Source organism: Nerophis ophidion, linkage group LG04 (assembly GCF_033978795.1).
Source record: "Nerophis ophidion isolate RoL-2023_Sa linkage group LG04, RoL_Noph_v1.0, whole genome shotgun sequence".
NCBI lineage: Eukaryota > Metazoa > Chordata > Actinopteri > Syngnathiformes > Syngnathidae > Nerophis > Nerophis ophidion.
Window position 1 is genome coordinate 74,903,423 of NC_084614.1, and position 15,980 is coordinate 74,919,402.

General features: G+C 33.9%; 2 protein-coding genes across 5 annotated transcripts in view; one reads left to right on the forward strand and one right to left on the reverse strand.

The window, feature by feature from the left end:
- Positions 1-15,980, reverse strand: part of pou2f3 (POU class 2 homeobox 3) — a 48,653-nt gene that overhangs the window by 22,591 nt on the left and 10,082 nt on the right. The window contains exons 3-4 of the mRNA XM_061899051.1: positions 7,287-7,315; positions 1,240-1,341 (exon numbers count right to left, since the gene is read on the reverse strand). Of these exons, the coding sequence (XP_061755035.1) occupies positions 1,240-1,341; positions 7,287-7,315 (131 nt within the window). The remainder of the gene's footprint in view (positions 1-1,239; positions 1,342-7,286; positions 7,316-15,980) is intronic.
- LOC133551873 (E3 ubiquitin-protein ligase TRIM37-like) overlaps positions 1-15,980 on the forward strand; it is a 72,420-nt gene that overhangs the window by 15,697 nt on the left and 40,743 nt on the right. For 3 of the 4 annotated variants that reach the window (XM_061899047.1, XM_061899046.1, XM_061899049.1), the window contains one exon: positions 1,245-1,350. The gene's annotated coding sequence lies outside the window, so the exon portion shown is untranslated. Of the gene's footprint in view, positions 1-1,133; positions 1,351-15,980 lie in introns of all 4 variants that reach the window. The other variant, XM_061899048.1, reaches the window with a different exon arrangement.

Consider the following 15,980-nt stretch of genomic DNA (forward strand, 5'->3'; position numbering starts at 1 on the left):
TATATTTATATATATATATATATATATATATATATGATATGTGTGTGTATAAATGATATGTGTGTGTGTATATGTATATATGAGGTAGATCGCCTCGACTTGGTCATTTATTAAGTAATTGATAAACAATGAAAAACTTATTGGGGTGTTACCATTTAGTGGTCAATTGTACGGAATATGTACTGTACTGTACAATCTACTAATACAAGTTTCAATTACTCAATCAATCAATCAAATCAATGAATGCCTACTGAGCCTATGGTGCTGTTAAGTTATTGTGGCTCAATGTGCCATTTTTTTATTTGATTTTAATGTACTATTATTTAATATATATTATTGTTTTAGTTGCTTAAGATATATTCCTGGCTCTTAATTTGCTCATTGCTATTTTTATGTTTTTGTGCATTTGTTGCCGTAATCAGGTTACTCATCAGTTACTCAGTACTTGAGTAGTTTTTTCACAACATACTTTTTACTTTTACTCAAGTAAATATTTGGGTGACTACTCCTTACTTTTACTTGAGTAATACATCTCTAAAGTAACAGTACTCTTACTTGAGTACAATTTCTGGCTACTCTACCCACCTCTGGTAATATAGACACAAATGAACATTTGATCAGGAGCACAAACAACCTCCCTGTTGAGGAAGAAGAAGCAAACAGCGTTTTCTGAGCGCCTGCAAGACGTTCTCCGGCAGAAGGAAGAAAACAAGATGTGCAACATGGAGGGTGGCAAGAAGATTTGGATCCCGACTATTTGTTGAGTCGTTTCAGAATGAATTCCCTCAACGAACCGCATCTCATGCCCCGTGCCAGCAGCACTCGTACGGCCCCAGACCGTCACGCGACTGCCACCATGCACAACAGTAGGCATGGCACAGTTCTCCTGCTTCTGTACTGGTATCGCCAGATATGGAATAGTATTGATTCGGGGTGGGCACCTAACTTTTCGATGCGATCCCTGGGGTGAAGATTGAATTCAGAATCGATTCTCGTCTCAACACGTTTCTAGATTAAAACCAATTCTGGCTGTGGTATAATAATTATCATGACACTTTCTCAAAACAGGTTAGAACAGCTCCTGGTTGATTTTTTGGCCCAATTATTATTATTATTTTTTTGTGCACCCCTAGATATTGACATTCCGATACCGCCGTACAAGCTGTACACTGACTACTCCAAAGTGTATCCCGTGCGAGATGCTGATTGGCTGAACTGTACGTGTCCATCTGTCTTTACCCCAGTCATCTGAGCTCCGTGCATGGGAAGGTTCTGCGTCATGTGACATGTCTTCAGCGAGGACGCCAAGTGGAGCGAGTCGTTGATGTCCTCCAGTTTGATCTGCGCACGGTAGGACATAAAATGGATGCATAATGTCATATCTAGTAATAATAAGTGTGTTAGTGGGGCAGTACACACTGATGATAATCAGGCATATATGCAGTATGCATGTATAAATATGTATTATAAGTAGTAAGAAGATTGCACACAGATGAGAATCAGTCATATTTACAATATAAATATGTTTTATAAGTTGCATCAAAAAGTGCACATAGATGAGAATCAGTCATATTTACAGTATATATGTATTATAAGTAGTATCAAAGAGTGCACCTTGATGTGAATCAGTCATATTTACAGTATTTGAATGTATAAATATCATAAGTAGTATCAAAGAATGCACATAGAGGAAAATCAGTCATATTTGCAGTATATATGTGTATTATAAGTAGTATCCAAGAGTGCACATAGATGAGAATCAGTCATATTTACAGTATATATATATGTATATATGTATTATAAGTACTATCACAGGGCCCACATATATGAGAATCAGTCATACTTACAGAATATGTATGTATAAATGTATTAAAAGTAGTATCAAAGAGTGCATATCGATGAGAATCAGTCATATTTACAGTATATATGTAATATAAGTATCAAAGAATGCATACAGATGAGAATCAGTCATATTTACAGTATATATATATATGTATGTATATTTGTATTATAAATAGCATCAAAGAGTGCATATAGATGAGAATCAATCATATATACAGTGTATATATATATATATATATATATATACAGTGGGGCAAAAAAGTATTTAGTCAGCCAGCGATTGTGCAAGTTCTCCCACTTAAAATGATGACAGAGATCTGTAATTTTCATCATAGGTACACTTCAACTGTGAGAGACAGAATGTGAAAAAATCAAGGAATTCACATTGTAGGTATTTTAAAGAATTTATTTGTAAATTATGGTGGAAAATAAGTATTTGGTCAACCATTCAAAGCTCTCACTGATGGAAGGAGGTTTATGCTCAAAATGTCACGATACATGGCCCCATTCATTCTTTCCTTAACACGGATCAATCGTCCTGTCCCCTTAGCAGAAAAACAGCCCCAAAGCATGATGTTTCCACCCCCATGCTTCACAGTAGGTATGGTGTTCTTGGGATGCAACTCAGTATTCTTCTTCCTCCAAACACGACGAGTTGAGTTTATACCAAAAAGTTCTATTTTGGTAAAAATAGGAATATATATATATATATATATATATTTTTTTTTTTTCCATTTTCTACCGCTTATTCCCTTTTGGGGTCGCGGGGGGCGCTAGCGCCTATCTCAGCTACAATATATATAATATATATATATGTGTGTGTATTATAAGTGGTATCAAAAAGTGCATATAGATTGGAATCAGTCATATTTACAGTATATATATATATATATATATAAATATATATATATATATATGTATATATATATATATATATGTATTATAAGTAGTGTTATAAAATGCACATAGATGAGATTCAGTCATATATACAGTATATATGTATGTATATATGTATTATAAATAGTATCAAAGAGTGCATATAGATGAGAATCAGTCATATATACTGTAAATACATATATATATATCTATATATATCTATATATATATATATATATAGATATATATGTGTATATATATATATATATATATATATACAGTATGCATTATAAGTAGTATCAAAGAGTGCATATAGATGAATTGATTAACATGGACCCCGATTTAAACAAGTAGAAAAACTTATTCTGGTGTTACCATTTAGTGGTCAATTGTACGGAATATGTACTGTACTGTTATTAGGGAACAAGATCCTAATAAAAGTTTCAATCAAAAAATATATGTACATAGAAGAGAATCAGTCATCTTTACTATATATATGTATATATATATATATATATAAATATGTATGTATGTATGTATGTATTATAAGTAGTATCAAAGAGAGCACGTAGATGAGAAACAGCTTGAGTGGCTTGAGGATCAGTTTGGTGTCCAAACAAGATCTTAGCAATAGATTGCCTCCCTCCCCTCAGGCGGTCCGCTATGCAAATTTTCCCCAACTCACCCTCACCACCCCTGAAAAGAAGCAATGGCACTTCCTGAAAAAACAAACAAGTGGAAACAAAAGTCCCTGCTGCCAAAAAGAATGTTTGGAGAAGTATCCAAATAGCCGCAGACTATTTGAGGTGATTGAGGAGCGCTGAGAGGAGAGACAGTCATTATTGACTTGGGGGGTGTGGTGGGTTAGTGACTGTGGGGAGTGTGGACGGGTACTTTGTCCCCGGGACCTTGGCGCTCCAAAATAACAACATGCACGCTTCTTGCGCTCACCGTCTCACCTCAACTAGCGTGGATTCTTTTGATTGCTTGTCACGGACCGTCACAAGAGATCTTTCACGCAAACCAACCCAGCAACTTTCAAGTGGGAACTAACTCCTTTTTAAAAGAACAGCATTTCACAGGTCACTTCAACACAATCACTCATTTAGGGAATGACCTCCTTTTAAAATAAGATCTTTTAATTTTTTTTTAATTCAACACAATCACTGATTTCAGGAACAACCTCCGTTTAAAATAAGATCACTTAATTTTTTTTATTTATTTAATACAATCACTGATTTTGGGAACAGTCTCCTTTTAAAATAAAAACATTTTATTTTTGTAAATTCAACACAATAACTGAATTAGGGAACAACCTCCGTTTAAAATAAGATCACTTAATTTTTTTAAATTAAACACAATCACTGATTTAGGGAACAACCACCTTTTGAAATAAAATGGTTTAATTGTTTTTAATTCAGCCCAATCACAGATTTAGGGAACAATCTCCTTTTAAAATAAGATTAAAAAAAATGTTTTTAATTTAACACAATCACTGATTTAGGGAACAACCTCCTATTAAAATAAGATGTTTTTTTTTTTTTTAATTCAACACAATCACTGAGTTAGGGAACAACCTCCTTTTAAAATAAGATGTGTTTTTTTTTTTTAATTCAACACAATCACATATACAGGGAACAATCTCCATTTAAAATAAGATAATTTAATGTTTTTTCATTCAACACAATCACAGATTTAGGGGACAATCTCCTTTTAAAATAAGAAAGCTTTATACATTTTTTAATTCAACACAATCACAGATTTAGGAAACAATCTCCTTTTAAAATAAGATCTTTTTTTAAAATCAACACAATCACATATTTAGGGTACAATCTCTTTTTAAAATGAGATAATTAAAATAAAATAATTCAACATAATCCCTGATTTAGGGAACAATCTCATTTTAAAATGAGGTCTTTTTTTTTAATTCAACACAATCACAGATTTAAGGAACAATCTCCTTTTAAAAATGATATATATATATATATTTTAAATTAAACACAATCACTGATTTAGGGAACAATCTCCTTCTAAAAAAATAATATAATTACATTTATCTAAATTCAACACAATCACTGATTTAGGGAACAATGTCCTTTTAAAATAAGATCATTTTATTTTTTTTTAATTCAACACATTCATATATTTAAGGAACAATCTCCTTTTAAAATAAGAAAATAAAATAATCAAAACATTTTTTTAATTCAACACAATCCCTGATTTAGGGAACAATCTCGTTTGAAAAATAATATAATTGTATTTTTTTTAAATTCAACACAATCACTGATTTAGGGAACAATCTCCTTTTAAAAATAATATAATTACATTTTTTTTTAATTCAACACATTCACTGATTTAGGGAACAATTAATTACCATGAATTGATTTACGTGGGCCCCGACCTAAACAAGTTGAAAAACTTATCTGGGAAGAATCTCGTTTTTAAAATAAGATGATTTTACTAGTAAATTCAACACAGTGACTGATTTAGTGAACCATCTTCTTTTTAATAAGATAATTTTACTGGTAAATTCAACCAAGTCACTGATTTAAGGAACATTATATTTTTAATAGGATTATTTTACTGGTAAATTCAACAATATCACTGATTTGGGGAACAATCTGTTTTTATTAAGATAATTTTTACTGGTAAAATCAACAAAATGACTGATTTAGGGAAGAATCTAGTTTTTAAAATAAGATGATTTTCCTGCTAAATTCAGAACAATCGTTTATTTAGAGAACCATCTTATTTTTGATATGATAATTTTACTGGTAAATTCAATACATTTACTGGTTTAAGGAACAATCTAATTTTAATAAGAAGATTTTACTGGTAAATTTAACAAAATCATTGATTTAGGGAACAATATTCTTTTAAAAAATATGATAATTTTACTGGTAAATTGAACATAATCACAGGTTTAGGGAATAATGGTGTTTTTAAAATAAGATCATTTTACTGGTGAATTCAACAAAATCACTGATTTGGGCAACAATCTTTTTTTAATAAGAAGAATTTACTCATAAATTCAACAAAATCATTGATTTAAGAAACAATGTATTTTTGCTAAGATGATGTTACTTGTAAATTTAACAAAATCATTGATTTAGGGAACAATATTCTTTTTTTAAATTATGATAATTTTACAGCTAAATCTCATTTTGTAAATACGATTATTTTACTAGTAAATTTTACAAAATAGCTGATTCGAAGTGGGAACAATCTTATGGAAGTAGAATTGTCTACATCAACTTATATATATATATCAATATGATATTGATACATACGTATATATTAATAAATATACACATACAAATTTGATATACAAATAAATAAATGATTTTTATAAATAAATGCGCATTTGTAAATATAATTTTGAGATTTTAAAATATATACAAATACAATTTATGGATATACAAATGTGACTTACAAATAAATGAAGAATTTGTATAAATAAACGTGTATTTGTAAATATATTTTTGAGATTTTAATATAAATATGCTTGATTTTTTATTTGTATTTGTATTGAATTTGCATTTGTGAATCGCTTTTTTGCTTTTGTGTTGATGAGACATTCCTCCCACAAACCAGTTGCGCAAATAAATGTGACATACACACTCCCCTGAACAACCAGCAGAGGGCACTGCAGCCAGAGCGGTCTTGATCACAGTGCATTATATGCATTATATGCTAAATGCCCGGAGTTCTCTGCACAAAAACAATCCACGTCTTTACAGAGAGAACGCACAATGTGCCTGAGCTAGTTAATGTTAGCGTTGTATTAGCAGTAGCTAATTCATCCAGTTAATCTGAAAGACCGTGATAGCTACTCATTTAATCGTATCAATGCCGTTTAATGACCTTGTCCCGATTTAGATACTGATCTCTTATCAGTGCAACGTGTGTCAAATCATCTCAAAAGTCATGACGTAATATGACCCTCCCTCGTATGCCTCTGATTGGCTCGCCAGTGTCTGACCACGTTTTTTCACGGGCCTTGTTGTTGCACTAGTGAGCCACGAATGAGGAAATGCTGCGCCGTTATTTTCTTAAGTAAAGTATAAATGTCATTAAAACAGTTATCTCCATCTTTTGACGCTTCTACCACTCCCGTCCTTGCACGCTACACCGCGACAACAAAGATGACGAGGAGAAGACGCTGCCGGTGAGGCACGTAAATAGGAGCGCCCACAAAACAGCTCATCATAAAGCAACTGTCAGAAAGCGACTTAAAGATGATCCGTAAAACATAATCTATGCAACATTTTGACCAAACAACCACTGTTGCATGTTATGTAGACCACAAGGAAGTGTTTTACATTTAGAAAAAAATCATATTATGACCCCTTTAATGCGCCTTATAATCCGGTGCTCCCTTCGTATGAAATAGACCTAAATATAGACCCGCTCATCGGCAGTGCGCCTTATAGTCCGCTGCGCACTATGGTCCAGAAAATACGGTAAATATAATACATAATATGTTAAAAACGCTGAAATCATTTCACATCAAAAGCAACACATTCTCCACATCAAATGAATATCTCAAAAATGAGTCTGTCACTTACTTGTCGGTAAAATCCAGTTCCTTTTTGCTCTACAATGAGAGAAAAAAAAGGTATTAAAACAAACATAATAATAATAATAAATTTCATATTGAAATGAATACACAAATTGTGTTTATATGTATTCAACTCTGACAGTTATTATAATATTAAACCAGGGGTCGACAACCCAAGATGGTGAAAGAGCCATATTGGACCAAAATTACAATAAAGTAATCTGTCTGGAGTCGCATAAAATTTAACGTCTTATAAAAGTGTTATAATGAAGGCAACACATGATGTAAGTGTCTAAATTAGCTATATTATCCTACTATCAAAATGACTATGTGGCGCAGGCTGACACAAATCTTCGTTGACAGAAATGTTGAAATGCAATATTTACTCTACACATTTTTACAACATTGGAAAACATTAGTAAAACTTCTCAGAGGGTGAGATAACTCCTGGAAATGACTGTCTTAGAATGGCCAAAGGTATAGATGTGTGTGTCCAAGTTAAAGGAAACGGCAATGGAGTTATTACAAATTTGGCGAGCTGGCTAACGTTTGCTGTGGTCCGGAACAACGTGGCACACAATATTACATACAGATAATGTATCATGAAGCATGGAAAATAAACTAAATACACAGAGGACACAAGTAAAGGAAGTTAAATGAGCCCAAACATACCTCTAGTGACGCGGCACAGTGGTTGAACAACACTGCGTTAGGCCATGTTAGTGTGAGATACAGTCTGGTGTGCCGTGGGAGATTATGTAATCTCACCTATTTGGTTTAAAAATATTTTTTTGCAAACCAGTAATTATAGTCTGCAAATGATGTGTTGTTTTTGAGAAATGATGTGTTGTTTTTGAGACATAATGATGCAATGTGTACATACAGCCAGCCTAAAGAGCTTGTTAGCATTGATTAGCTTGCAGTCCAATATGCCTGATTAGCACTCCATTGCAAGTCAATAATGTCAAAAAAGCTCACCTTTGTGCATTCACGTACAGTATAAAACGTTTGGTGGACAAAATGAGACAAAGGAGTGGCATGAAACACGTCTTTCTGTGGCAGCACTGGAGAAAGTCGTACATGTAAACAAACTGTTGGAGTCACAGTCCACACCACGGTGAGTTCAAGAGCTGCTAAAATTAGTAGGACAAAGAGGCGCTCGCCAAATAGTCTTATCAGTGAAGCAAAAAACAAACAAATTCAACAGTGAGTTTTCTAAAAATTAGGATGATTTTGTTTCGTGTTTGTCCTCCTACAGAAACATTTCTGTTCCATTTCCATAGATTTCTGAGAAAAGCTCCATGGAACTGCTCATGAGCCGCATGTTGCTCCAGACTATTAAATTGCATACTTGCAACGCCTTCACTACTGAGAGATGTTCCTAATATTTCATATTTCACTTCATATTACAAACCGCTTTGAGTAACATTGAGTACTTCAGGTCTGGCAATTTAGTCCAAAAATGCACAAAATCAAACACAACACTTTTTTCAAAGTGGCTGCGAGGAGGAAGTTTCAAGTGTGTGTCGCTAGAAGCTGGCATCATTTGACATTCAAATCATGCTGTGTCTGTGCGTGTCTGTGCGTGTCTGTGCGTGTCTGTGCGTGTGTGTGTGTGTGTGTGTGTGTGTGTGTGTGTGTGTGTGTGTGTGTGTGTGTGTGTGTGTTGAGAGTGAAGAAGCCCCATCATGCAAATTCACTTAGAAGCCGTCCGTCCTGCCTTCACCTCCTTCACTCCCCCAGGACTAGCAGTGCCAAACTTCCAGTATTAAAATGACCGTGACATGCAAATCAGCTCTGACTTTACGCACACACACGCACACACGCACGCACACACACACACGCACACACACACACATTAAAATAATTGGTCTGTGGACTATCTATCTATCTATCTATCTATCTATCTATCTATCTATCTATCTATCTATCTATCTATCTATCTATCTATCTATCTATCTATCTATCTATCTATCTATCTATCTATCTATCTATCTATCTATCCATCTATCCATCTATCTGTCTGTCTGTCTGTCTAACTATCGTAATATTTAAATTTCATTCATAAAATAAATCAAACTAACATAAACATGCTAAACACACAGTGTATTTTCCGACAGTACTACATTATAGATATTATCCATTTGATTATTTTAAACAAACACAAAACATTTAAAGAAAATAATGCATACTTTACAATTTGTGGGGAGTAATAACGCAAAGAAACATTAACAAACATCATATTTACACTTTGTGAATACGGTAAAGAAAACAACTATAAAACCATTTTATTTTACAATCGGATGATTAAAGCACTACATAAATATTCATCTTGTGTTCCAAAAATAAATGCAGGGTTAACACCTACGTAATTAAAATGAAGAAAATGAATTATAATAATAGTCATTATTATTTTTGTATTATTATTATTATTATTGGAGTCTTGTTAAAACTGAGTATTTCTATTAACCGTTAGACAAACTCTGTAATTTAAGTTTTTTTCTACACAACATGAATTCCACTATATAGTATGTATGTATGTATATATATATATATATATATATATATATATATATATATATATATATATATATATATATGTAGGTGTGGGAAAAATCACAAGACTACTTCATCTCTACAGAACTGTTTCATGAGGGATTCCCTCAATCATCAGGAGATTTTAATGGAAGCATTCACATACAATGGTTTATATAGGGCACAGGGTGTGTATATATATATATATATATATATATATATATATATATATATATATATATATCTGCGATGAGGTGGCGACTTGTCCAGGGTGTACGCCGCCTTCCGCCCGATTGCAGCTGAGATAGGCGCCAGCGCCCACCGCGACCCCAAAAGGGAATAAGCGGTAGAAAATGGATGGATGGATGGATATATATATATATATTTATATATATGTTTATGAATATATATATTTATGAATATATATAATAATAATAATACAAAATAATAATGAATGTTATTATTATTCATTTTCTTCATTTTAATTAAGTAGGTGTTAACCTTGCATTTATTTTTGGAACACAAAAATGAATATTTATGTAGTGCTTTAATCATCCGATTGTAAAATAAAATGATTTCATTGTTTTTTATAACCGTATTCACAAAGTGTAAATATGATGTTTGTTAATGTTTCTTTGTGTTATTACTCACCACATATTGTAAAGTATGAATTATTTTCTTATAATGTTTTGTGTTTGTTTAAAATAATCAAATGGGTAATATCTATAATGTAGTACTGTCAGAAAATACACTGTGTGTTTAGCATGTTTATGTTTGATTTATTTTATGAATGAAATTTAAGTATTACTAACATGTACTTTGTACTTGCTGTAACTATTGTTTGAATCCAATGTTATCTCCAAAAAAACTGCAGTTTTTAGAAGGCTGTTTCATAAGGCAGGAAGTTTAGTACTCAGGTACAAGTACTTTTGTACTTCAGCCATGCCAGTGAACAACTACAAGAATTGTTGTACTTCACTCATACTCGTACTTTAAAAATAACCGATGAATTAGTACAGGTTCTTTGGTACTTCATTCATACTTTAAAGACAACCAATGCACAAGTACTTTAGTACTTTACTCATACTGGTACTTAAAACAAATTAACTTTCGTATTTCACTCATACTCATACTTTAAAACAACATTGAACAAGTACTTTAGTACTTCCCTCATGCTCCTACTTAAAAACAATGAACAAGTACAAGTACTTTAGTACTTCACTAATACTCTAAAGACAACAAATAAACAATTACTTTCGTACTTCACTCATGCTAATACTTAAAGAAACAATGAACAAGAACAGGTACTTAAGTACTTCACTCATAATTTAAAGACAACCAGTGAACAAGTACTTTAGTACTTCAGTATTACAACTTAAAAAAATAAAAAATAACAAGTACACGTACTTTAGTTTTTCACTTATACCCTGAAGACCACCAATGAACAAGTACTTTAGTACTTCACTCATACTCATATTTAAGAAAACAATGAACAACTAGAAGTACTTTAGTACTTCACTCATACTGTAAAGACAACCAATGAACAAGTTCTTTAGTACTTTACTCATACTGGTATTTAAAAACAATGAACTTTTGTACTGCACTCATACTTAAAAAAACATTAACAAGTACAAGTACTTTAGTACTTCACTTATTCTCTGAAGACAACCAGTGAACAAGTACTTCCGTACTTCACTCATAATCATTATTAAAACAAACAATGAACAAGTACAAGTACTCTGGTACTTCACTCATACTCTATAGACAACCAATAAACAAATACTTTAGTACTTCACTCATACTCCTACTTAAAAAAACAATTAACAAGTATGAGTACTTTAGTATTTCACTTATACTCTGAAGACCACCAATGAACAAGTACTTTAGTACTTCACTCATACTCCTACTTAAAAAAAACAATGAACAAGTACGAGTACTTTAATATTTCACTTATACCCTGAAGACCACCAATGAACAAGTACTTTAGTACTTCACTCATACTCATATTTAAGAAAACAATGAACAACTAGAAGTAATTTAGTACTTCACTCATACTTTAAGACAACCAATAAACAAGTTAATTATTACTTTACTCATTCTGGTATATAAAAACAATGAACTTTCGTACTTCACTCATACTCAAACTTAAAAAAAATATGAACAAGTACTTTAGTACTTCACTCATACTCTATAGACAACCAAAAAACAATTACTTTAGTACTTCACTCATACTCATACTTAAAAAAACAAAGAACAAGTACGAGTACATTAGTACTTCACTAATACTCTAAAGGTAACCAATAAACAACTACTCATTCTTAAAAAAACAATGAACAAGTACCTTAGTACTTAACTCATACGCTAAAGACAACCAATAAACAAATACTTTAGTACTTCATTCATACTCTAAAGACAACCAATAAACAAGTACGTTTGTACTTCACTCATAATCCTACTTAAAAAAACAATGAACAAGTACTTTAGTACTTCACTCCTACTCTATAGACAACCAATAAACAAATACTTTAGTACTTCACTCATACTCCTACTTAAAAAAACAATTAACAAGTATGAGTACTTTAGTATTTCACTTATACTCTGAAGACCACCAATGAACAAGTACTTTAGTACTTCACTCATACTCCTACTTAAAAAAAACAATGAACAAGTACGAGTACTTTAATATTTCACTTATACCCTGAAGACCACCAATGAACAAGTACTTTAGTACTTCACTCATACTCATATTTAAGAAAACAATGAACAACTAGAAGTAATTTAGTACTTCACTCATACTTTAAAGACAACCAATAAACAAGTTAATTAATACTTTACTCATTCTGGTATATAAAAACAATGAACTTTCGTACTTCACTCATACTCAAACTTAAAAAAAATATGAACAAGTACTTTAGTACTTCACTCATACTCTATAGACAACCAAAAAACAATTACTTTAGTACTTCACTCATACTCTATAGACAACCAAAAAACAATTACTTTAGTACTTCACTCATACTCATACTTAAAAAAACAAAGAACAAGTAGGAGTACACCCTGCGATGAGGTGGCGACTTGTCCAGGGTGTACCCCGCCTCCCGCCCGATTGTAGCTGAGATAGGCGCCAGCGCCCCCCGTGACCCCGAAAGGGAAAAAGCGGTAGAAAATGGATGAATGGATGGAAGTAGGAGTACATTAGTACTTCACTAATACTCTAAAGGTAACCAATAAACAACTACTTTAGTACTTCACTCATACTCATTCTTAAAAAAACAATGAACAAGTACTTTAGTACTTAACTCATACGCTAAAGACAACCAATAAACAAATACTTTAGTACTTCATTCATACTCTAAAGACAACCAATAAACAAGTACGTTTGTACTTCACTCATAATCCTACTTAAAAAAACAATGAACAAGTACAAGTACTTTAGTACTTCACTCCTACTCCAACTTTAAAAAAAAAACAATGAATAAGTACAAGTACTTTAGTACTTCCCTCATACTTTAAAGACAACCAATGAACAAGTACTTTAGTATTTCACTCATACTCTCGTCCAATGAATAAGTACAAACCCTGTTCCCATATGAGTTGGGAAATTGTGTTAGATGTAAATATAAACTGAATACAATGATTTGCAAATCCTTTTCAACCCATATTCAGTTAAATGCACTACAAAGACAAGATATTTGATGTTCAAACTCATTAACTTTATTTTTTTTTTGCAAATAATAATTAACTTAGAATTTCATGGCTGCGACATGTGCCAAAGTAGTTGGGAAAGGGCATGTTCACCACTGTGTTACATCACCTTTTCTTTTAACAACACTCAATAAATGTTTGGGAACTGAGGAAACTAATTGTTGAAGCTTTGAAAGTGGAATTCTTTCCCATTCTTGTTTTATGTCGAGCTTTAGTCGTTCAACAGTCCGGGGTCTCCGCTGTTGTATTTTATACTTCGTAATGCGCCACACATTTTCGATGGGAGACAGGTCTGGACTGCAGGCGGGCCAGGAAAGTACCCGCACTCTTTTACTACGAAACCACGCTGTTGTAACACGTGGCTTGGCATTGTCTTGCTGAAATAAAAAGTGGTGTCCATGATAACGTTGCTTGGATGACAACATATGTTGCTCCAAAACCTGTATGGACCTTTCAGCATTAATGTTGCCTTCCCAGATGTGTAAGTTACCCATGCCTTGGGTACTAATACACCCCCATACCATCACAGATGCTGGCTTTTGAACTTTGCGCCTATAACAATCCGGATGGTTATTTCCCTCTTTGTTGCGGAGGACACCACGTCCTCTGTTTCCAAATATAATTTGAAATGTGGACTCGTCAGACCACAGAACACTTTTCCACTTTGCATCAGTCCATCTTAGATGAGCTTGGGCCCAGCGAAGCCAGCGGCGTTCCTTGGTGTTGTTGATAAATGGGTTTTGCTTTGCATAGCAGAGTTTTAACTTGCACTTACAGATGTTGCAACCAACTGTAGTTACTGACAGTGGTTTTATGAAGTGTTCCTGAGCTCATGTGGTGATGTTGGTTTTTGATGCAGTACCGCCTGAGGGATCAGAGGTCCGCAATATCATCGCTTACGTGCAGTGATTTCTCCGGATTCTCTAAACCTTTTGATGATTTTACGGATCGTAGATGGTAAAATCCTTAAATTCCTTGCAATAGCTCGTTGAGAAATGTTGTTCTAAAACTGTTCGGCAATTTTTTTACAAATTGGTGACCCTCACCCCATCCTTGTTTGTGAATTACTTAGAATTTCATGGAAGCTGCTTTTATACCCAATCATGGCACCCACCTGTTCCCAATTAGCCTGCACACCTGTGGGATGTTCCATATAAGTGTTTGATGAGCATTTCTCAATTTTATCAGTATTTATTGCCACCTTTCCCAACTTCTTTGTCACGTGTTGCTGGCATCAAATTGTAAAGTTAATGATTATTTGCAAAACAAAAAATGTTTATGAGTTTGAACATCAAATATGTTGTCTTTGTAGCATATTCAACTGAATATGGGTTGAAAAGGATTCGCAAATCATTGTATTCCGTTTATATTTACATCTAACACAATTTCCCAACTCATATGGAAACAGGGTTTGTACAAGTACTTTAATACGTCACTCTGTCAGGCTTGCTACTAACACTTTGGTCATGTTTGGCTGTAGGTGTTTTAACTTCTGTCCAGTCTTATTTGTAGTTTCTACTTCCTGTGTTTAGAATCACTTCCTGTCCTGGTGCTCTTGTTTGGTCAGTATTTCCTGTTTGGTCTCTGTGTTTTGGAATACCTTCACTTCCTGTTCCATGTCCTGTCAGCACACCTAATTCTGTTTACCTCCACCTGGGTCCCTCCTTCAGGGCTGGATCATTGTACTTTGTCACACTGATGTCGAGTGTGCTCTTTTTTTTGTGCCCTGCTTCCTGTTTGTTTCTACTTCCTGTTTGTGCCCTGCTTCCTGTTTGTTCCCTGCTTTCTGTTCGTTCCCTGCTTCCTGTTTGTGCCCGGCTTCCTGTTCTTTCCCTTCTTCCTGTTTGTGCCCTGCTTCCTGTTTGTGCCCTGCTTCCTCTTTTTTCCCCTGCTTCCTGTTTGTTCCCTTCTTCCTGTTTGTTCCCTGCTTTCTGTTTGTTCCCTGCTTTCTGTTTGTTCCATGCTTTCTGTTTGTTCCCTGCTTCCTGTTTGTTCCCTGCTTCCTGTTTGTGCCCTGCTTCCTGTTTGTTCTCTGCTTCCTGTTTTTTCCCTGCTTCCTGTTTGTTCCATGCTTCCTGTTTGTTCCCTGCTTCCTGTGTGTTCCCTTCTTCCTGTTTGTGCCCTGTTTCCTGTTTATGCCCTGCTTCCTGTTTGTTCCCTGCTTCCTGTTTTTTTTCCCTGCTTCCTGTTTGTTCCCTGCTTCCTGTTTGTCCCATGCTTTCTGTTTGTTCCCTGCTTCCTGTTTGTGCCCTGCTTCCTGTTTGTTCCCTGCTTCCTGTTTGTTCTATACTTCCTGTTTTTTCCCTGTTTCCTGTTTGTTCCCTGCTTCCTGTGTGTTCCCTTCTTCCTGTTTGTGCCCTGTTTCCTGTTTATGACCTGCTTCCTGTTTGTTCCCTGCTTCCTGTTTTTTCCCTGCTTCCTGTTTGTTCCCTGCTTCCTGTTTGTTCCCTTCTTCCTGTTT